Source organism: Ursus arctos, unplaced genomic scaffold, assembly GCF_023065955.2.
Source record: "Ursus arctos isolate Adak ecotype North America unplaced genomic scaffold, UrsArc2.0 scaffold_28, whole genome shotgun sequence".
Lineage (NCBI taxonomy): Eukaryota > Metazoa > Chordata > Mammalia > Carnivora > Ursidae > Ursus > Ursus arctos.
The window spans coordinates 1,335,251-1,358,382 of record NW_026622963.1 but is presented as its reverse complement, the minus strand read 5'-3'; the positions used below and the strand labels follow the sequence as shown (position 1 = coordinate 1,358,382).

General features: G+C 48.2%; 2 protein-coding genes across 13 annotated transcripts in view; one reads left to right on the top strand and one right to left on the bottom strand.

The window, feature by feature from the left end:
* Nucleotides 1-23,132, bottom strand: part of ZNF609 (zinc finger protein 609) — a 259,999-nt gene that overhangs the window by 31,063 nt on the left and 205,804 nt on the right. For 5 of the 12 annotated variants that reach the window (XM_026478296.4, XM_026478299.4, XM_048222312.2 and 2 more), the window contains one exon: nt 17,340-23,130. The exons of 4 other annotated variants lie outside the window; for them this stretch is intronic. The gene's annotated coding sequence lies outside the window, so the exon portion shown is untranslated. Of the gene's footprint in view, nt 1-3,654; nt 13,754-17,339; nt 23,131-23,132 lie in introns of those variants that run through there. 3 more of the 12 variants (XM_044391986.3, XM_044391988.3, XR_007190678.2) reach the window with 2 other exon arrangements.
* OAZ2 (ornithine decarboxylase antizyme 2) lies at nt 1,791-17,344 on the top strand. Its single transcript, XM_057303663.1, is given in 6 exon segments — nt 1,791-1,998; nt 13,352-13,427; nt 13,429-13,509; nt 14,776-14,951; nt 15,752-15,837; nt 16,095-17,344. Coding segments are annotated over 6 exon segments (570 nt in total). The 5' UTR covers nt 1,791-1,978; the 3' UTR covers nt 16,226-17,344.

Here is a 23,132-nt window from a genome sequence, read left to right as displayed (position 1 = left end):
CTTAGTATTTGCTGATTGGTCAGAAACTGTCCTTCAGGCCAAAAGGTTGCTTGTCCAGGGATGGGCTGGCAGAAACGAGCCATCCCAGTTCCCTTTGAGTTCCAGGTCTCTTGGATTACAAGATGGGGTAGGTCAGGGCTGGGTTTCATTGTTCAGTTCTGCTTTGTACTGGGGTAAGAACATTCCTGACCTGAACTTGGAAGTGCAGGTAGGGATAGCCAAGGAGACAAGGTTGAAGATCTAAAGTGAGCCATGATATGGGAGCCTCTAGTCATAATCTGGGCAGTTCCCCCCACCCCTTTTTTAAGAGTTTATTTGAGAGAGAGAGAGAGCGCTAGAGCGTGAGTGCGTGCTGTTGGGGGGGGGCAGGGGACAGTGCAGAGGGAGAGAGAGAAGCAGACTTTCCGCTGAGCAGGACTCCAGGATCATGACGTGAGCTGAAGGCAGATGCTTAACGGGCTGAACCACCCAGGCACCCTATAATTTGGGCAGTTCTGGTATCATTTACTAGTTTGATTTTTCCTGAAAATCCTTTGTTTCATAGCTCCAACCTTTCTTCTATCCCTGTCTCCCCATCACCTAAAAACCAAAAGCATCTTGTTTGTGAAGTAGAGTAATGGTGTCCTGAGAGTCTGATGGGAGACACTCGTGATTTGGGGCCATAATGAACTAGGAGTCATGGTAACCTCTGATTTGGAGTGATTGTCATCACCCTTTCTGTGAAGCCATCCATAATTCCCTAGTTATTATCTCTGTGGTCTCAGGTTGAACATTTACTTCCCTCAGCCTCTCAGTGTCTCTCTGACTAGATTGTGACATCTGAGGCAAGAATTTTGCCTAATCGAGTTTTCATCATTGAGTATTGAGCACATGTCTGGAGCACATAGTAAGTAGCTGCTCAATAATTATTTGTTTAAGTGAATGAATGGGATTTGAGGTGACGGCAGCCCAGTGTGAGCTAAGATGATGTGACCACTCTTGTTTGCGGTCTGGCTTGACTATGAACAGATTGTGTTGAGGTGCCCGTGTCTGTGGCTTGCAATGACTGTGATCTGAGAGGTCTGTGCACAGTGATTGTGACCTGTTGTCACTAACCTGTGAGAAGGACCAGCGGGGATAGTGAATGGAGGTGACTGTGAACCTTGCATGACTGATCTCAAGCGGCTGTGAACAAGTTAGCCACGGTGCCTTCCCCCACTGCTGTCAGGTGGCTGTGATTCTGACCCACAGAGATTTGGCTTCAGATGACCACCAGCTAGTGTCAGACCTTGACCATTGACCTGAGATGTCTGTCAGGTGCAGAGACTGTTGATCTCGGGGGGCAGCTGAGGTTACTGATCTGCGTTAAGAACTGAGGTGACTGAGATCTGTGCACCCGGGCTCAGTCTGGGAATGGCGCTAATATGTATGTATGTACTACTCTTGGATTTGATTTTGTTTTGTATAATAAAATATCCTCCCAGGGCCTACAGATGACACACCTCTGCTTGGCCCCACGCAAACGAGGGGTAGGGACGATGACTAGGTTGGGTCAATGCTCAGAACACTCTACTTGAAATACAACCAAACTTCATGCCGCACAGCTAAGGCCACCGCCGGGACCACAACTACCCGCGAAGGCCGCTTCTCATCCAGACCCCAGCAGCCCCTCCCCCCCAGCCCCTGGTGCGCCTGCGCGGAGGCGGGGCCGGGCTTTGCCCTTTGTTGTGGGCCCCAGTTTCCCAGGACACCGTGCGGTGCTGGGGTGGGGCTATGCAGATGAGGCACCGGGGGCGGGGCGGTTGCGTCGGCGGCGGCCGGGGAGGGTCAGTTGGAGGCAGGCGCTCGCTGAGGCAGGAGGAGGGTTCTGGGCCCGCGGCCTGACAGGGACTTAGCCCGCAGAGATCGGCCCCGCGCGCGCGCGACCCCACACCCACCCTCTCATCCACCTACCCACTCCCTGCGCCGCCTCCTCCCACCCTGAGCAGAGCCGCCGAGGATGATAAACACCCAGGACAGGTAACGGCCCGGCCCAGGCTCCCCGCCCCCATCCTCCCCTCATCTGCTCCAGAGGGCCTTCCCCAACCCCCGGCCGGTTCCAGCCCCCACAGCGGGACTTATCGGCCCCCGCTGGGTCCTTTCCCCACTTCAGCCACCCTAGTCCGAGTCCCCAGCCCCGCAGCAGGGCCTCCTTCCGCCCTTTAGCCCCCTCCCTCCAGTCCGGCCCATCCCCCTCATCCGGGCCTCCTGCTCCCGCAAAGCCCCCCTCAAACCAGGACCCAGTCTTCCAGTCAAGTCCCCATTTCCTTTAAGTCCTGTCGGAGGGTGCCCCTTTCCCCAAACTGGGCTTTTCCCTCATCCAGATTCCCCAGATTATTTCCCATTTTCCCCAGATCTTTCTGCCTCCCCCCTTTAAGTCACTTAACCCTTCCCTTTGAATCTCTTCCCAGGAAACTGCATCCTCCAACCAAACCCCTCTCTTATCACTGCCGCCCCTCCCCCAGTCAGGCTCCAACCTTCAGCTCTCAACTGGACTCATTACCCTTCCCCTCCCCCGTTTTCTCAGGCCTAATAGTTTTTATAGTGATTCCCAGCCGTCACTTTGGTCCCTTACTCCTGCTTCATCTTTTCCCATCTTTCCTCCCTCGACACCCCTTTCCCATTTAGGCCTCGTTTTCCCTGTCTCCCAACCTTCTTCCTTTTATTTCTCAAACACTTCGGACTTGACTCCTATTTGCCATCCTATTCCCCCCCAACACTCTTCTGAACACTGCTACCCTCTTAAACACTTTCTCTCAGCTGGAACTCCTCTTTACTCTTATTTTTCCCTTCTTAATTGAATCCCATCGTTAGATCATTAGATCTCAGAACTCAGCCCACCCTGCTTCTGTTGAAGGCGTCTTCTCTTTCCCTGTACTTCCCTCTCTTTCCCAGTGCCTAAAAATCAGGCCCCATACTCTGGATACTGGGCCTTTGCAAGTTTCCTTCCTCAAAACCTGACCCCAGTCTTCCCATTAATTGGAGAGAAAGGCTGCACATCTTTCTGAAACAGCACCAGTGGTTTTATAAACTTGCCTCCTGCATACTTCCCCTTGCCCAAACTAGGCAGAATTGATCACTCAGCTTTCCTCTTTCTACCTCTCTTCTTTTTCCCAAGGCAGCCCTTGTCATCCATCTCTTCTTCAAATATACCTGGTGTTTCTGCCCCAAACTCTGTGAAACTGTTCCATAATCCTGATTCCTCACAATTTTTAACACTAGTTGCTTTTTCTACATCAGAATAGTTTCCATTTACAACTTGGGTCGAATTTTCTTCCTCATTTTTCCCCCTAGACTTGTTGCTGTCCCTTCCAAAATAAGCCTGAAGCTCCTTTAGTTCTCCACACCAGACCCTTTGTCCCCAGATTTGGCCTTATGGCCTCTACTCCACACTCGGGCCTCATTGTTTTGCAAGCAGATCTGTTCCCTGCAGATCCTCCTTAAATTGTGCTGTGGTCTGTCCAGAGCTAGACTGTAGTTCCTTTTACAAACATATCCTTCCTTATTGCTTTTTTTTCCCCCCATGGGGCTCTACCTGCCATTCAAGGTTCCTCTTCTCCCTAAGATGGTCTCTAACTTGCCATTTCCTAGTCCTTCAGCAGCACCACCCTTAAATATTCCAGCTGGGTTTTTAGCTTTTCTTGTATCTCAGTGTTTCTCAGCCTTGGCTGCACACTTGAAAAATCAATCACCTGGACCCCACCTTGAAAGATCTGGTGTAATTGGCCTAGGGTGGGGCCTGGTTATTAGTATATATTTTTGAAGCTCTCTGGGTAATTCTTTGTAATGTGCAGTCAGGGCTAAGAACCATTTGCCTTCTTTCCCCTCCCCCCCAACCCCCCCAAGACCTTTCCCGTCATATTTCTTTAGTGTCAGCTCTTTCTTTACTGAAAAGGGCCTTGTTTCCTTCAGGGATTTCTTAGTCTTTCTTCCTCAGGTGCTGTCCAGAAATACCCAAGATAGCCACAACTGCCTCTTAAATTCTCCTACCTTGAGTTACTCCGTTCTCAGCCATTAGCCATTTTCATTCTCAGACTCTTATCAAGCCCCCACACCTCTGTTTCCTCCCTATATGTAGAAAGAAAATTAACTCCTTGTTTTCTCATTTGTTATGGTTGTATTTGACCCATTACCCCCACCTCTCAAGGCTTCTTTACCTACAATCCCATTCTGTTTTCCTTTTCTGAGACTGGCAATATCCATGTCCCTTTGCAGTCCCTGCTTTTATTACATCTTCTCTACCTGGCCCCTCTGGAGCTGAGGAGGTGGAGGCGGATAAATAGTTGGATGGTGCTGGATGCCAAAGGTGTTGCTTGTGGTAAAGCTGTGTGTGATGAGGATAAGATAGCAGGTATGAGAGAGGGCAGGATGAAGTGCAGGGGTGGAGGGAAGCAAAGGAACCTATGGGAAAATCCACAAAAAGGGTATATGAGATGGATTTTCTTTTCTATGTTTTTGTCTCCACAGTGGGGTTTGGAAGGTGGTGTGGTCTCAGCAGGCATTCTCTGGAGCTCTGTGGACTGAGCTTGTTTGGCGCCAAGTCTTTTGCAGGCTGAGCCTTGAGAATTGGGCACTTGGAACCAACACATAAGGGTCTTCATTGACTATGAGGTTGTGAGACCTGAGTTCCAGTTCTGACTTAGTGCGCTTCATTGTAAAAAGAGGGGGTTGGGTTTGCTTAATTTAAGATTCGTTCCAGCTTCCTAAGTGGCAAAACAGGCTTGCTCATCTCGAGGGCCCTTGCTTAGTGTGTTGGTAATTTGAGGGGCTTGGCCGTATGAAAGGCAGGTGGAGGGAGGAGCCAGCTGGCCTGCCTGGGCCTGGGCAGGAGCAAGGCCTTGGATCAGGCTCCTCCACTTTGGCCTGGGGGTAGGGTGGGGTAGGGTGGGGTGGTGTGTGCAGGGTGTCTGGTTTCTTTGAGTTACGGCTATCCTGTTTCCATAACATGTTTCCCAGCCTCCTCTGGCCTGCCCTTAACTTTCTAAAAGGATCCTGGTAGAGCCCTAACTAGGGATTCCGATAAGAGCCGGATGTTCTTCCCAGTCTGTGTGCTTGGTGTTGTGTATCCACAGACGGGAGGGGGAGCTGGCTAGGAGTTTTGCTTTCATTGGGTGGGGGATGGGCTCTCTAGCTTCCCTGGCTCTAGTGAAATACTCTAGAGGTGGAGGCTTGGTTTCCTGGAAGAAATAGTTGCAGAGGAGCCGGTAGTATGTTTTGAAAACAAAGCTCCTCTCCACTTTGTTCTGATTAGTACCTCCAGATTGTCAAAATTCCTAATTGGGGGGAGGCCAGGGAAGAAGACGACACAGGAACAAGCACGTTTATTATGGTTTTTGAACATGAGGCTGAAGTCCAAGGAAATCAGACTTCATGGCCTTTCTGTCCCTGGATTTGTGGGGACAGGAAGACAGTCTCTGTCTAGCGCTGGCTTAGTACCTTGTGACAGTACATTATGTGGGGAAGACCTTGCCCTGGGTTTAGATCCATATAATAATCTTTGATGGGCTTTGAGAAGCATTCGGTTCTACAGGTGTTTCCTCTTGGGTGTGGACAGAGCACATGAGTACATCAGAGCTACCCTGAGTATCTTCACAGAACGGTTCCCTGGTAATGGAATTTATTTCTTTCCCCCCAAAGATACGATTTTGGTTATTCCTTATTTATTGGCACTGTGGCTTGTCGAGTGTGGGATAGTAGGGAGAGCAAGTTTTCCTGCCATGTACCTTCAAGGTCATCCCACAGAGAGAGAGAGAGACTCCTAGTATAGTTGGGAATCCCCGCAAATTGGAGGTATGCTTCAGAAAGCAGTGTGGACTAATAATAGTAATTCCTCACTCTGCCAAGAAATCCAAATTTAGCCTTAGAGCTGCTCAGAAGTATAAAAAGGGGGACTGAGGAGTGGGGTAGAGGATGTTACATATGTGCATTTCTGGAAAAAAAAAAGTAATTCATCCCTTTTTGAAACAGTATGCGGTGCTGATTCAAGTTGGTGCTGTGACTCGGAAGGCTGTGAAGCCTAATTGAGAGCTATAAACCAGAAATAGCCAAGTCGGTGAGCAAGACTTTTGTTGCTTGAAGTGAATAAAACAGGTAGTTTTCTGTTAGTACCAGAATACAGTGATTTGTATAAGATAAGCCTTAAGAAAATTTCCCAGGCTTTTGATACTGTATTAACAATGAAGTAATTCTGTCCTGGGAAGAGAGGCTGGAACTGGGTGATGAGTTTACTCTACAAACTAGATCAGGGTACTTAAAATGTAAAATTAAGGTCTAATTTTAAAGCATGAGTGCCTTGCTCTCCATCCACCTCTGTAGTGTATGCGGTTCTGCCTGCCTTTGGCAGAAGAGGTACCAGTATCAGTTGTGCGATAAGATAAACAGACCTCAGAGGCGGGTATTCTAGCTGCCACCACAAGTGTGTTTCTTGTGGAGAATCAACCAAAACCCAGTTTTGCTTTCAGTCTGTGATTCAGAGTGGTGACGTCATTTTCTTTATAATTGTGCTTAGCAAGTAGACTCCCTTTGGCACACAGAACAGCCCTAGCGAAATGACTTATGCCTGGCATCTGACCAGGGTCCCTTTCTCATATGGGAAGGGAATTAGCAGCTGGAAATCAGCCTCTACGGTCCCACTAGACTGGAGGTGGCCATCACCTCCTACCTTTCTTCCTATTTCTTCTTAGCTAAATGTGATGGCAGCCCTGGATTGGTCCCTCTTTGCGTAGGGATTAGTCATCAGAGACCTTTCTAGTCTCAGTAAAAGCAGCCTGTGTGAGGGAAGTCTGGGCCTAGAGAGTGTTCTATGAGGTAGAGCCTGAGACAGGAATGGATCAGAAGAGGCTGAAAGAGGGGGATAAATGTAGAATGCTTGGGAATGTGGTTTTTATGTCTTTTCACTTGATAGCACAAGGTAAGTAAGCAAGGCCATCTGACCCTCCCCTGACAGGTAACGGAAACCAGAGAGAAAGGATGCAAGGTCAGGCCACTGATTCAAGTGAAATGTGATCAAAAGTATATCAAGGAGAATATGAATTCACATCTTTGTTAGATGTAGCTGAATGGAAGTCAGCCACAGAATTATATTAAATCTCTATGTAGCAGGCCATCCCCTGCTTTGAGCACACTAAATATAAAAATCAAAACTGACATTAAGTCAACTGAAAGTGATTCTTTTTTTCTTCTAAAGATTTTTATTTATTTTTTATTTATTTGAGAGACAGAGAGTGAGCAAGAGAGAGCACAAGCTGGAGGAGGGGGAGAGGGAGAGAGCGGAGAGTCCAATGCAGGGGTTGATCCCAGGACCCTGGGATCATGACCCGAGCTGAAGGTAGTAGTTGCCTAACCAGCTGAGCCACCCAGGCACCCCTGAAAGTGATTCTTTAACAGGAGATCCTTTACTCTATCAAGAGATTTAAAGGTACTTCCTTTAAATAGTAGCACCCTAGAGATTTAAAAATGGATTTGAATTATAAAAATGTGATTTACCAGCAACATTCCCCAGGAATACATCTGCTGCATACACTGCCTGTCTGTAGCCAGTGTATGAAATTATAACTTACTAAGGACATTTCAGGCAACAGTTTCACATAATGCTTTAAATTAGAGGCAGCAGGATGTGATATGTCGGTAGCACTCATATGGATCCTGAGGAGTGTTTCCAGGGGCATGTCTGGTAACAACTGAGAAAGTAAAAGGCACTGACAGATAGGCTCTAATCTCCCATCTCTCTTCTGAACTGACTTGGATATTTGACACCCTCATTTCTAGCATGGTATGTTTTTTTTCTTCTCCAAAAGCAAGACCAGCCCAGCTGGATGTTTGGGTTCAGTCTGATAGATTTGATGATTCTTAATGAGCCTGATCTTTTCAGGCTCTAGACTGAGCTTCTTAAATCATCTTTTTGGTGGTAAAGATTAAACCATGCCTGCCCCCCAGTGGAGTGAGCAGGATGTGAGGAAGGAATGGAAAAAGATAGGCATTGGAGCCGGTAGAAACACAACTGAACTGAATATGAAACATAACCTGGTTTGGATCTTGTGACAGAAGAACCTGTGTTTAGAAGCTACTTTCACTGTGCAGAAGTTCCTGCAAGAGTCCCTGTTCTCTGTTGAGATTGGTGGCATATTTTGTCACAATACCATTTGGAAGACTGAAGTCAATAAAAGAAGGCTATTTTTTTTTTAAATTTATTTTTAAGTAATCTCTGCACCCAGTGTGCGGCTCGAACTCATGACCCTGAGATCGAGAGTCACATGCTCTACCAACTGAGCCCACCAGATACTCCTGTTCTTTTTTTAATTGAAAAAATAACGACATACTGTGTTGTATTAGTTTTGGGCATACACCATAGTGATTCAGTATTTATATACATTACAAAATGGTACCACGTGTCACCATACAAAGTTGTTACAATATTATTGACTATATTCCCTGTGTTCTACATTACATGTCTTACTTATTTTGTAAATGGAGGATTGTACCTCTTACTCCTCTTCACCTATTTCATCCTCTGGCAACCATCAGTTTGTTCTCTATCTGTAAGTCTGTTTCTGTTTTGTTTTGTTCCTTTAGATTCCACACCTAAGTGAAATCATAAAGTACTGGTCTTTCTCTGACTTATTTCACTTAGCGTAATGCCCTCTAGGTTTATCCATGTTTTCACAAATGGCAAGATTTCATTCTTTTTTATGGCCAAGTAGTATACCTTTGTGTAAATATACCACAATCCTTATCCGTTCATATATGGATGGACAGTTAAGTTGCTTCTGTGTCTTGGCTGTCATAAATAATGCTGTGATGAACATAAGGGTGTGTATATCTTCTTGAATTAGTGTTTTCATTTTTTTCAGATAAATACCTACAAGTGGAATTGCTGGATTGTGTGGTAGTTCTATTTTTAATTTTTTGAGGAACCTGCATACTGTTTTCCACAGTGGCTGCACCAGTTTGCATTCCCAACAACAGTGCATGAGGGTTCCTTTTTCTCCACATCCTCACCAACACTTATTTCTTTCCTTTTTTTTTTTAAGAGAAGGGGAGGAGGGTGAGAGAGGCAGAGGGAGAGAGTCTTGGGGCCCAGCCTCACGACCCTGAGATCATGACGTGAGCCGAAACCAAAAAAGTTGGCCGCTCAACCGACTGAGTCACCACCAACCTTGTTATTTCTTGTCATTTTGATACTAGCCATTGTGACAGGTATGAGGTGATGTATCACTGTGGTTTTGATTTGCCTTTCCCTCATGATTAGTGACGTTGAGCATCTTTTCACATGCCTGTTGGCTATTTATATGTCTTCTTTGACATATGTTATATGACAAATGTCTTTTGAGATCCTCTGCCCCCCCCTTTTTTTTTAAAGATTTATTTTAGGGGCGCCTGGGTGGCTCAGTCGTTAAGCGTCTGCCTTCTGCTCAGGGCGTGATCCCAGCGTTCTGGGATCGAGCCCCACATCAGGCTCCTCCGCTGGGAGCCTGCTTCTTCCTCTCCCACTCCCCCTGCTTGTGTTTCCTCTCTCGCTGGCTGTCTCTATCTCTGTCAAATAAATAAAATCTTAAAAAAGACTTGTTTATTTTAGAGAGAGAGCATGAGTGGGGGTAGGAGCAGACGGAAAGGTAGAGAAATCCTCAAGCAGACTCCCCACCTAGCACAGAGCCCGATGCAGGCGGGTCTCTATCCCAGGACCCTGAGATCATGACCTGAGCTGAAATCAAAGAGTCAGATGCTCAAACAACTGAGCCACCCAGGGCCCCTCCTCTGTCTGTTTTTTAATCAGATTGTTTTTTGATATTGAGTTGTATGAGCTGTTGGGTTGTTTTTCTTTTAGATTTTATTTTTTTAAATCAATCTCTACACCCACCATGGGGCTCAGACTCAATGACCCTGAGATTAAGAGTTGCATGCTTCGCCGACTCAGCCAGCCAGGCACCCTTGTATGAGTTCTTTACATATTTTGGATGTTAATCCCTTATTGGATATATCATTTGCAAATATCTTCTTCCATTCATTTGGTTGCCTTTTTGTTCAGTTTCCTTTGCAAGCTTTTTAGTTCTGTGTAGTCCCATTTGTTTGTTTTCCTTGCCTAAGGAGAAAGACCCAAAAAAGATAGTGCTAAGACTGATGAAGTGCTTACCGCTATGTTTTCTAGGTGTTTTGTGGTTTCCGGTTTTACATATAAGTCTCTAATCCATCTTGAATTTAGTTTTGTGTATGGCATGAGAAAGTGGTCCAGTTTTGTTCTTTTCATATAGCTGTCCAGTTTTCCCAACACCATTTTTTGAAGAGACTGTCATTTCCTCCATTGTATATTCTTGCCTCCTTTGTTGTAGATTAATTGAACATACATGTATGGGTTTATTTCTGGGCTATCTATTATATTTCATTGATCTATGTGTCTCTTTTTGTGCCAGTACCATACTGTTTTGCTTACTATAATTTTGTAGAATACTTTAAAATCTGAGAGTGTGATATATGATATGGATATGATATATGATGGATGATGAAGATAATTTCTTGGTTGTGATCTCCAGTCTACTAAGTTTATCCTAAACCCTAGCTGTTTCTCTTAGGGAACTGGAAGTGGATCCCAGGGTGGGGACCGAAAACGCCCTTCCACCCTAACTCACACACTTGCTCTCGTGTAGACTTTGTTGGGGAGGAGGAGGAGTTTCCAGGACGCTTGCGTGTAAGAGTAGGGAAGTAAATTTGTTACCATGCAGTACACTTCTTGCATTTACTTCAAGAGGAGTGAGCACATAGATTAGTGCTGGACACAGGGCAGGCCCTAGGAATTATTTCTAGGAAGACGTAGGGGATTCTGGATCAAAAAAAGGAAAATCCACCTTACTCTGATCTTTCCAATAGGTTCGCCCATTGCTTTTGCTCTTTGCAAGTAAAAATTAGCTCAGAATGAAGATAGTGGTTGGAATGCCCATCGGGTTGAATGTAGCTCTCTCATCCAAAGAGCAGGGAGGAATAATTTCCTTGGAAGTAGGAGTCTGAGGTTAGCACCGGAATTCTAGAACTGTAGGGGGACCTGGTTGTTTTGTGAACCCATGTAATTCTGGTATACAAGGCTATATCTCATCTGTCTACCCCAGAGAAGTCTGCCGAGTTCTTGGGTAGCTCCACTGACCAACACATTGCAAGCCAGCTTTCTTCAGTGGCCCAGCCTTCCTGATGTTTCTGCAAGAACCTCAAGAGAGGCCCAAGGTGGTCGCTAGGGAATGGGAACAGAACGATTTCATGTGGGGGGGGGGGCTGTATATACCTTTGCTTAGGGAAGCCCCCCTTAATTTTTTCTGGCCTTGACACTATTATTCTGTCCCTTAAACACATTGGAACAGGAGGATGATAATAGTTTATTGTCCCTAGTAGAAAATAAGTCCCTCCTTGAAAACAACATAGTCCTCAGTTATGCCCCTTCTGCTGGTTTGTGTTGATGAGGCTAAGAGTGGGGGAGATGAGGATGGTCTGAGGCTTTCCAGAGGAGGCAGGAGGAGGTGGTGCATGTGTTTTTTACCCCCAGGTACTGATGCTGCGCGCCTGGCCCACCGACACTGCCCTGGGAACTCCCATCTCCCAGTGAAATTTTTCTTTCTTTAAGGATTTATTTATTTATTAGAGTATGTGTGCATGAGTCAGGGGAGGGGCAGAGGAAGAGATTCTCGGGCAGACTCCCCACTGAGTGTCAAACCCGACACGGGGCTTGATCTCAGGACCCTGAGATCGTGACCTAAGCTGAAATCCAGGAGTCGGATGCTTAACTGACTGAGCCACCCAGGCACCATGCAGTGAAATTTCTAAGTGTAATTTCAGGCCCCTGGTTGAAATCCTTGAGAGAAAGAGGAGTTGAGCTAGAGCAGGGATGGGTTTGGACTTCCTGTCTCTGCTAGAATGCTCACACAAGTCTCTTAGTACTGAGGATCTTAGTTGGATGCCCCTTTGGTTATTGTACCATTGCCATGTTAGGTGTGAGTTCAGTTTTATCACTCTGAGCCCGAGTGAAGAACTCAAATCTGGCATGCCAGGCCACATGAAGCCGGAAGTGTGAAGAATGGTGCCTTGCATCGTATTACAACTGGCTTTCGGGGAAGGAAAAAAAAAAAAGCCGTGATTTATGTCATTTGCTTATTTCTGTGGTGTAAATATTTCCCCTATGGCCCATTTAAGCTACCAACGTGACATCATTAAACACATAGTTGGGAAGATATGGGCACAGTTGTGCGAGCGGGCTCTAGCACACCCCTGCAGTGTCCTCCCATATGTTCTCCACTGCATTCCAGCTGCCTGGAGGCTGGGGTGTTGGGGTCATGGGGTCATGGGACAGGCCTACTGCCAGCGCGTGGTGTACACGCACAGACCGTCTGCTGCTTTCTCTGCTCCCTTGTGAAGTGAGCTACTTCACTCAGCCTAAGGAGGCACTCAGTCAGATTGAAAGAAAGCAGTGGACAGATCTGGAGCCCTGTTGGGTCCATCTGAAAATCATGGCATCAGTAAGGGCACACACCTGGTGGTGACCGCTCCTTTAGGAGCCTTTCACCCTCTGTAATCCATCGATTATTGGCTTCCTTACTCAGTTTCCAGCAAATATTCCTTCTCCCTGATACACATGTGCCTGTGTGTCCATTCTGATCATATCAGTATTACCTCAACTCCCATGCCCAGGTCAGATTCTAGCAAAGAAGGGCAAGGAATCCCAACATTTGGTGGCATACCAGGGACAAACTCAGACCATAATACTCTGTACTATAGTGCACTTCTCTGAGAGCCAAATCCCTGGATTTAATTCAGTTCTTGACCCTGGAGACATTTGGGTTATGATTTCTTGTCCAGGTCTTTTGTTTAGATTGGGGAGGAAGCCATTACTGGAAAAGTGGCCCGGGGAGTTCCTCAGGGACATGGTATTCAGCCCTTGTGATCTCTTGAGGCCCATATGCCTCTCTAGCCAGAAGTGACTGTGTAGGTTTTGAGATTGCCACATAGGTTGTTGAAGTACTTAGAATAAGGAAGGGACTCGCGGACAGGGTGCCAAGGCCTTGAAGGCAGACCAGGATCTGGTTCCTCTCAGGGTTTGCCAGTGTCCCAGAGATTTGTTTGATGTCGAGCAGGTAATCCTCTGGTCAGATATGTTCAGCTGGACTCCCGCTGCTTTCTGGTTGGTACGTTTGAAGAGCACAGAAGTAGGTCTGGAAGCTGAAGTGAAAGGATGGGGGGGGGGCAGTGGTGTAGTTTAGAGCACTTTTTTAGGGAGAGCCAGGGCAGGGGTTGGAGTGGGATGTCGTGTTAAATTTTTAAGTCTTGGTGTTTACTGTCTCACCTTCTCTGTCTTTTGCAGTAGTATTTTGCCTTTGAGTAACTGTCCCCAGCTCCAGTGCTGCAGGCACATTGTTCCGGGGCCTCTGTGGTGCTCCTGATGCCCCTCACCCACTGTCGAAGATCCCCGGTGGGCGAGGGGGCGGCAGGGATCCTTCTCTCTCAGCTCTAATATATAAGGTAAGGACGACCCGGGTGGAAGGCGTGTAGCAGAGCTGTCTGACAGTCCACTCAGCTGCTGCTTGAGGCAGTAATTGCCTTCTTTAGTCTTCTCTTGGGTCAGGCCAGTTAGGGGAGTCAGGAAGGACTGTCACCTGAGGCAGCTGCTCTGTGGCTTTGGGGAGTACTAGGAGGAGATCTGCATTAAGAAAACACTGCCATCTTCTTAGCTTGGTGGTCAGCACTTCAGTGCCGGTTCAGGGTCCTGAGTGGGAAGGAGAATGAATGAATGGGAAGGGTGCAAGAACTCTTTTTGGTGTGACTCCTCAGTTTCTCTTGAGAAATATCAAGTAGTGAGTAGGAGGAGCAGTTTTCCGTGACTCTTAGGCATTCTGATTTCCATCCCTTACTGGCCTGATTGGGGACAGGCTGGGTAGTGTGGTGGGGGTGAGGGGCAGGAGAAGGGGCTTTGCATCTCCATCATCTGTCATTCTGGCAACATAGGGTACATCCCAGGAGCTTTAGAGAATGCTGGCCATCTGCCCTAAGAATGATCCGGGCTGGGGCAGCCAGTCTTTTGCTGCCCTTTAATCTCCTGTGATTGAGGCCCAGAAGTTGGCTAGCTTCTCCCCAAGATTAGCATTGAGGGGGTGGCAGGGTGGCTGAGTTCTGGTCTCTTGAGGTTGTACCTGGGGGAGACAACGTGGACCTGCAGTGTACCTGGAAGCAGGCTTTGGTTGCGCTGGGCCTCAGCCAGGCCCTCACACATATACATTATCCTCATTTGTTTCTAATGTTTCTCTTTCAGAGAGAGAAGGGAAAGAACTTTGTGTTGGGGGGACACACATGAGTTTAGAGTCAGGGCGAACTGGTTTAATGTCAGCTCTGCCATTTACTAGCTATGGAGCCTCGGGTCAGTTGCTTAATTGTTCTGGGCCCCTAGTGTCTCAGATTTAAAATGGGGGTATTAATAACTACCTCAGATGCTTCTGGTGGTGACTAAAAAATGGGAAAGCACTTTGCACAGTACTTGGCATCTAGTGGACACTTGGTCAATATTTCCCTTCCCATCATGCTGACTTGTAGCTATCATCAGCTTCTCTTTGTGCCTGATGAGTGATGGATGGCTCCATTTAGCCAGCATGCAGCTCTACATTTTCAGTGTGTCCTTCATCCCATACTATGCTGAGGTTGGCTCAAGAGGACTCCCAGGACCACCTAGGTTAGGGAGCCTGTGATGTGGCCAGAGCTGTAGTGACCTGGTCCTCTGACCTGATCTCCTCCCAGGACGAGAAGCTCACTGTGACCCAGGACCTCCCTGTGAACGATGGAAAACCTCACATTGTCCACTTCCAGTATGAGGTCACCGAGGTGAAAGTCTCTTCCTGGGATGCAGTCCTGTCCAGCCAGAGCCTGTTTGTAGAAATCCCAGATGGATTATTAGCTGATGGGAGCAAAGAAGGGTAAGGAGCAGGTGCTGGGGAAGGGGAAGGAGGGCCCGTTCCAGAGAAGGGCATATGGTTGTTGCGGCCAACAGATGAACAGAGAGTCTGCCTTCTTCCCTAGCTCTAGGTTTCCAAGCAGATACCAGTTTGTAACAGGTTATTTTTAGCCAGTAAAACAGGCCTGCTGTAGGTTAAAATTAAAAGAGATCATTATCACATTAACCAAATCCCTGTCATTTAATCGCCCCATGGTTCACTCTTCTCCACAGTCATTAAATCCCCCTTGAGCTGCCATACAATGATACAGTTCAAAAGGGCAGGAAGCTCTGAGCTACAGTGGGATTTCATTGGATCGGGCAAGGCCCTCCAAGGCAGCCCCATGTGTAAGAGACAGTCTTAAAGATGGAGTTCTCTTGAGTTGCCCCTTTCTCTTGAGGAAATCCTTTTAGGCAGTGTCAGGGCCCAAAGTCTGTGTCAGTGGCCGTGGTCATCAAATTTTGCAACTTTGGAAGACCCCTGAAAAACCAGGTTCTCTTCCTAGGCCCCATACTCTCCTGTGAACTGCATTAGTGAAGTTGGTTAGTGTTGATTTCAGAAGAACCCTTACTCCAGGACGAGATAATTCAGTAACATTTTTCTTTGGGATTGTGGCTTTTTTCTGAACTCAGGGTTCTTGAAATAGGAAGCTTCTCCCTGGAGGTTCCCTATTTATATTGCTGGCTGTAAGCCTCGGAGAAAGTTTTCTTGAGGGTGGGTGGCTGGGTGGGAAGTCTAGAGAGGTGGTAGTGGGCCTGAGTTGTTTTCTTTGCTTCTGGCAGATTGTTAGCACTGCTAGAGTTTGCTGAAGAGAAGATGAAAGTGAACTACGTCTTCATCTGCTTCAGGAAGGGCCGGGAAGACAGAGGTGAGGAATCAAAGTAGCCTGAGACCTACTGCCCAGAGAGTGGGGAAGTAGTGCGGGGGGAAGAGGGGCTCCCTAGCCACTGAAGTAGGGCTCTTGAGTTTGCCATATAAACCCTGGGAAATCATAGGGGTGGGAGTGCCTGAAGAGTTTTTAGTAAAGGCCTAGTGCTTATTTATTCCATCTTTGTTTTTTTTTTCCCCTTGATTTGAACCTACTCTCGTGTTTCTTATCAGAATCCTTTTTACACTCTTCTGCAGCTCCACTCCTGAAGACCTTCAGCTTCTTGGGCTTTGAGATTGTGCGTCCAGGCCATCCCTGTGTCCCCTCTCGGCCAGATGTGATGTTCATGGTTTACCCCCTCGACCAGAACTTGTCCGATGAGGACTAACGGTCATAGAGGATGCTTTGCCCAAGAGCCACAGTGGGGGAAGAGGGGAAGTTAGGCAGCCCTGGGACAGAGGAGGGGGCTCCTTGCTGTCTAGGGAAGGACGCTGAGGGGCTCAGGGTGAGGGTTGCCTATTGTGTTCTCGGAGTTGACTCGTTGAAATTGTTTTCCATAAAGAACAGTATAAACATATTATTCACATGTAATCACCAATAGTAAATGAAATGTTTATGAACTGGCATTAGAAGCTTTTTAAACTGCGCTGTGTGATGTGCTCTATCTAGCCTAGGGGAGGACATTGCCTAGAGGGGGAGGGACTTTCTGGGTCCAGGGGCAAGGCCTGGAGGGCTGGTGGGCAGCACTGTCAGGCTCAGGTTCCCCTGCTGTTGGGCTTTCTTTTTGGTTTTTAAGACTTGTGTATTTTCTTTCCTTGCTTTTAACCCAGGGACTCCTAAGTATAGGCTTTTTGGCCCCTGGGCTGTGTCCTTGTTTTTCGACACTCCACCTGGGCTCCTCTGTGTGCATTTGTGTCTGGCCTGGAGAAACCAGGTCTGACCCCCTCCTTCTTTACAGCTTAGTGTTATTCTGGCATTTGGTTAAGCTGGCTTAATCTGTTTAATGTTATCAGTGCATTTTAAATAGGGGCATTGAAGTTCACTCCCGCCACCAGGGCTTTCTTTGGGGTGCCTGGGCCTTAAAACACTAACCAAACTCCCAATTCTCAAATCACAGCCAGGAGTCCTTGCTCCTGGCTGCAGGCCCAGGCCCCAAGGTGTCTCTTTCCTAGGGTCACAGAGAGCTGAGAGGAAGAGGAATGAATAGCAACTCAGGGCCTGGGGGTCATGTGGGAATCTGTTCTTAGGGACTGGATGCCTCTGCCTGGCTGAGTATAGTGCTGACTGCCCCCCCCCAAAGGTTCTGAGTAGTGCCTGAGCCCCTGCCCCACAGGGCTTAGGGGTGGGACTGAGCGTGTAGAAGTGGCCTGCTCTTTTTTGTTTTCAATGAACATCTTGTTCTAAGCGGGGAGGAAGGGGGAGAGATCTAGATTGGGTGAGAGGGGGGTGGGGGTGTCAGGGAGGCAAGTGTGTTGTGTTACTGTGTCAATAAACTGATTTAAAGTTGTGGTTGGTCTGTTTTTCATTCCTGTACCAGGACCGGCTTTCTACCACTACTCTTTTGAGTCTAGAGCCTAACGCATAGCAGGGTGTGATACGTGCGTCTCAGGACAAAAGCTGCGGTGCATCAGGACAGATAAACCGGCTGAAGCCTTTGGGGCCGCATTACACTGCAAAACACGGTTGCTAGGAGTCTGGGACAAACTGCCAGTACCCCCTAGAGAGGTATGTACACATCAGCTTCATCCAAGATAGAGGCTCTACCCAGGATCCAAGCTCAGTGTTTCCTTCTGTATAGAAGGCTGGGTCCAGAAGCTGAGTTCTGACTTTTGCATGGAGGTGCCTGACATTCTCATTCCCGGAGGTGTTTGAAGGAAGCAGCACACACCTTACCCGGGACAGTGTGGCTGCCATTCCCCTTGCACTGCCAGCCTGATTGATAAGCTTTCAGTGGCGCTGTAGGAAAGCTTGAGGTTTTTTTTTTTTTTTTTTTTTTTTTTCTTTTTAAACTAGGCTTGAACTCAACATGGTGCTTGAACTCAAAACTCTGAGATCAGTTGTATGTTCTGCCTGGGCCAGTCAGGTGCCCCTTAAGTAAGTTCTCCTTTTTAATTTTTTAAGCGCTTACAATAGCATTTTTTCCCTTTTGCTTCTGTTTTCCCAAGTGCTAGGCAGGTTCTTCTTCCTACAGCTTTGGAACGATCTGTTGAGCTGTGGTTGTCCTTAGTTTTTCTGTCTTTGGCCCATTTCCACAGTATTCTGTGTGGAGCTTATTTGTGTTTTCACACCGGGCCATGTTATTAAAAGTGTAACACCTCCACCTTCCACATTATTCGAAGGTCTGGGCCTAGACATTCAGCGGGAACAGGAAGGACTCGAAGACCCCTAGAGGCAGCATAAAGGCAGGGACTGGAAAACGGCCACTACCGTGAGACAAGCTACAGTAGAGGTCCACGTGAATGTGGACAATAGCCAAGTTAATGTAGGCAGTTTAGGGTCAGGGTAAACGCAAGCCCAGGGAATCTACAAGACTGGGATAAATAACCAAGACAAAATGCATCCTTTACTAGCCCTTCAAACAAGCAGAGGGGACAGGAAACACGGCTGATGTTCTGCCATCTGCTGGTGGATCCCCTTTAATACAGCTAGAAGTAGAAGGGCAGAATTGGAAACCTAGGTGCTCAGTTAAGATTTCCCTTTCAAAAAGAAAAATTTTGCCAGAGAAGACTGCTGGCAGGAAAGAAATCTGGCACCCCAAAGCTGCACTCCAATTAAAAAAGTAACTTAGAAGGTGTAATATTTTGAGAGGTGATGGATAGGGAGGTTATGTGAAAGGCAAACTAAGTCTAAATTTAAGAACAGGGACATTAAAAACTTTATTCAATAAATACAACAAATAATTTAAAAATATACTTCAATTCCCAAGCCAATTAAGAAAAGGAAGTAGAGAAAGGGGAAAAAAGGGGGAGCAGGAGATCAGAGGAAAAAAGAGAAAGTTCAAGAGACAGAACAATGGTTTGGTTGGGCTCTGTGTCAGAATGTACCACCCTTTTTAAAGTTCTGATCAAATGCTCGACTCCTAAACCCTTAGCCCTTGTTCCGATGGGGTAGCCACAGGAGTCTACCAGCCAGGAATGATTCTCTGGAATCTGGATCAGAGCACTCTGGAGGCTGGAATCTAGGGGGAGTATTAGGGGACGGTCTCACTCATTCCTAAAAACCATCCATTCTAACTAACAACTCCCAGGCAGGTTTAAATAGTGCAAACTCTTAAGCAGAGAGCTCCCAGCTGCATAGTTTCACAAGTAAGTGTCCAAAGCTAGGGCCTCCGGGAGACAGGTCCCGGGTCCCAGGGTACCAAGGGGCCCAAAGCCACTTTGGTGAATGGGATCTAAGGGGGAAGACAGGAGAGGCCAGGGCACAGGATCAAGCCCCTGGCTAAGCCAGTGGCCAAGCCGGAAAACATTGCTGGGCAAGAAAGGGCTGCAGGGCAGGTAGTCTGGACACTGGATTCAACAGTTTGCCATCAGCCAGGGAAGGTGGAGCTGAGGATGCATATGGAGCAGGACCAGGAAGACAGGAAGGCTGAGGGAAAACAGAAAAGGGAGGAAGGAGGCAGCTCAGCAGCAAACTCCAGGAGAAATAACCAGCAGCCCTCACAGATTTGTGATTGTCTCTTAAAAAGATTTATTTTCTCTTCTTGCCTGAATGTACAAAGGCAAAAAGAGTACAGTTTGTATATATATATATTTATATATATATATATATAAAAAACAAGGAACTTGGTAATGTACACTTTACAGAAGGGAAGAATCAGGAAGACTGAAATTAAATCCAACAGAGCAACGCCAATGGAACAAAAGCTATGAACAGCAACACTGCCCCTCCAGCCCGGGCCTCCAGCTCGCCCCAACCTGCTCCCAATGGGGGGGGGCTGAGCACCAAGGCAAGCGGGTGGGCTGGGGCAAGAGGGGCTGGGGGCGGGGCCTGGGAGGGGCTTGATCCCAGGAGGGGCCCATGGCAGAGGATCATCAGAAAGCTTCCTGGGATGCCCTAGTAGTAAAACAAATGACAAAGGCCCAGAATCATGGGGCCAACTAGCTGCCCAGTTGAATCACAGGGGCAGGAGAGGAGACACTGGGATGGTGACGGTACATAGTACAATAAGCGACATGGGTGACCTCAAAGCCTGTGTACAGTAACTCTAGCCCTTCTACAGTCTCACCCTCCCAACCCCCAAGCCACATCCTCTCACCCTCGCCTTGGAGCCTGGAGAGAAGATTCAAGAATCACCCTTTCATTTCATGGGGTGCCCTCTTAACCCTTCTGCATGTGGTCTTTTGACCTGGAGACGTGTGGAGGGGATGAGGTAAGAGAAGGGAGCTTCATACATGTATACATACATGTACAGGCAGGGAAGGGGGATGAAGGAGACCAGCACACCTTAAATGAGGAAAGCAGATGTGAGCCCTAAAGAGTAGCTCTCCAAGCTGAGGCTGTCCTAGCTGGGGGTGAGGCTCCTGCCCTCTAGCTTCTCGTGTGGAGTGAGGTCTTGGAAGAGGCCTGGGCAGGGGTGGCTCACAGTAAGCCTTGGTCTGGGGGTCGTGGCCTTACCAGCACACTTTGCCAGCCTTTCCTCAGGGGGTGGGATCCTTGCTGAGGGTCTCATTTCTCTGAGCAGGTCACAGGTGCCACAGGTACCCCTACCTGGGGGCTGCCTCCCTATACGGAGCGGCTGGAGGTGGACAGCAGGTCCTTCCCTCGGCACTGGTCAAGGATCTGTTTTCCTCCACTGCTGCTGCTGCTGCTTCCTGTTATTTCAGGGAGGGAAGGCTGGACCTGGTGGGGAGTGGGGACCGGGGAAAAGGCAGTGCTATTCTGCCGCTGTTGCTTTCACCTGCTCTTCTGGGCAGCTCAGCTCCTACTTTTCTACAGAGCCTTGGATATGAGGATCAGAGAGCCAAATGTTTTCTAAGGAAAAGAAAAAGCTGTCCCCTTCCGCAGAACCCAAGACTGCCCTGCTAATACAGAAGTTCCTCTTCTCTGTGTTACAGAACAAAGTGGAAAGGGCAGGAATGTGGGGCCAGGCCTGCCCAACGGGAAAGAAAATTACTGCAACGGTTTCTTTACAATATGTACAGAGCACGCTGTAAGACAGCGCCACAGATACAAAACACGCAACAATATTTAAAAACAAACAGGAACAGAGATGGGCCCTTGGCTCCACCCCACAGGAGCCCGGCAGGGCATCATCAGGCTGAAATTCAGAGTCATCCTCTTGGTGGGGGTGACTCAGGTCGGGTGAAGGCGTCCAAACCAACTACTTCCATGGATAAAAGGGAAGTCACTGCCCAGAGCACTGCTCTCCGGGTTAGGAGGAGGCAGAGGGAATGAAGAGGGCAAGGGAGGCTGCTTGGGGGCCTGCTAAGTGGTCTAAAACAGTGGGTTTTGGGAGAGGGCTCAGAACCCAATTTGAATAAAAACAATGACATGAAAACCCGAAGAAAGGTCTATAGGTCAGAGGAGCTCCTCTTCGGCAAATGACCTCAAGCCATTCAGAGTAGGGTGCCGAAGAAAGGTCTATAGGTCAGAGGAGCTCCTCTTCGGCAAATGACCTCAAGCCATTCAGAGTAGGGTGCCGGGGTTCTTGGAAAGCAGCCTCTGCTGGGCATTGTGCTTATTGTCCTCCACCCCCATGCCCCAAACTGAGAGCCAAGTCCTTGCTCTTAAACGGTCACTTTGGCACTCTGGTCACAAATACCCCTCTCTAGCCTAGGCTGGTGTGTGTCAGTCTTTCTCAATCCAGAAGGTCAAGGAAAGACAGCCAAGAACAAAGGGATGATACCTCAAAAGCAAAAGAAGAGCTGAAGCTCCCCATACCTTGGGGAAGAAGTGACTCCGATAAAGCTACCCAATCATCGTCACTTTCCCAGGGCCTAGAGCATAGAGCTGGACTGGTAGACTGCACTTCTACGGAGAGCGGAGCAATGTCTGCTGCCGCACAGCGCAGCTCCACGGAGCACTCTGCATGTGCTACCCCAGGGTCTAAGGAACACCAAACTTCCCAGGGCCAGTGGCCCCTAAAACAAGAACGTGTGTTACAAAGAAAAACAGCTTATATTGGCACACACGGGGTTATAGACTGAGCTACAGAAAATCATGTACTTGTATACAGAGCAACTGGGCTGTATAGATTTGTGGCCCTAAATGAGGAGGATACTCAGATGGCTGAATGGACAAGACATCTCTAAGAACTGCTGGGTGCTCCCAGGGCCTGCCCCCTGGGCCTTGCCCTAAGGTGACCTGGCAGACTCCAAAGTTCCCCATGCTGGGGGGAATACTATTTTACTTGCCTGAGTCGTAAGAGCCAAGCACTGGAAAAGGAAAGGAGCAATCAGCATGGGCATCCCCCTGGGAAAGGCACCAAGGGGTCAGGAGGAAAGAGAGACAAGGGCAAGGAGTTGGGGGCTAAGAAGCAGCAGGACTTAGTGGGGGTGCAGGTTCTATTTCACAGACTCCATTCATGCTCCAGCTCCAGCTCACTCCCAGTATCCCTGGGGAGCCCTGTGCTGGTGTTGGGACCCCGGCCGTCTGCCTGATGGGCAGCCCAAGGCCACGGTGGGGCAAATGCCTTGGTCTTCCTTTCCAGGCTAGGCTCTGAGCATTTATATGTGCTCACGTGAGAGGGGAGAAGTCTTCATGTTTGAAGACCTTGTTTTCACAAGTACAGAGAAAACAGCCCCCAATTTCTTTCCTGAGATTCTAATTCCTCCACATGCTGCCAGTTCCCAGGGCCCAAACTGCTGGGGAGATGCAGGAATCTGGTGATTGTGGTAATGACGGTGAGAGGGGTATGGCTGCTGTGCTGTCTTCAGACCTTACCCAGTGCTTGGGAGTCCCTCCCTGGGGATGAGGGTGAGGGGTGCTGGCACTGCTCCGGCAGCTGACCAGGGCCTTGGGGAACAGTGCAGTGACTTCTCTGGGCTGAGGCCATGCTCCCCTGGCTGCTCCCCGTGCCTTCATCTCCACATGGGCCACAACAGTCACGACTGTGGCCAAGAGAATAAATATTTTTGCTAAGTACCAGCTCTCCAGCTCCTGAGGAAGAGGGGGGGTCGGGGAGTCCGGGGATCTGGTGGAGGTGAGATAGCCAAGGGTCTGCCTTCAGTCATGGTAGGAACGGCAAACAGATGATCAACACCATTTAACTGATGTCTAAATGGCACCTCCAGCACCTCCTTGGGTGAGCCAGTCCGGGCCCGTGAAGCTGACTTTATCCGGGCACTTGGTGTTCT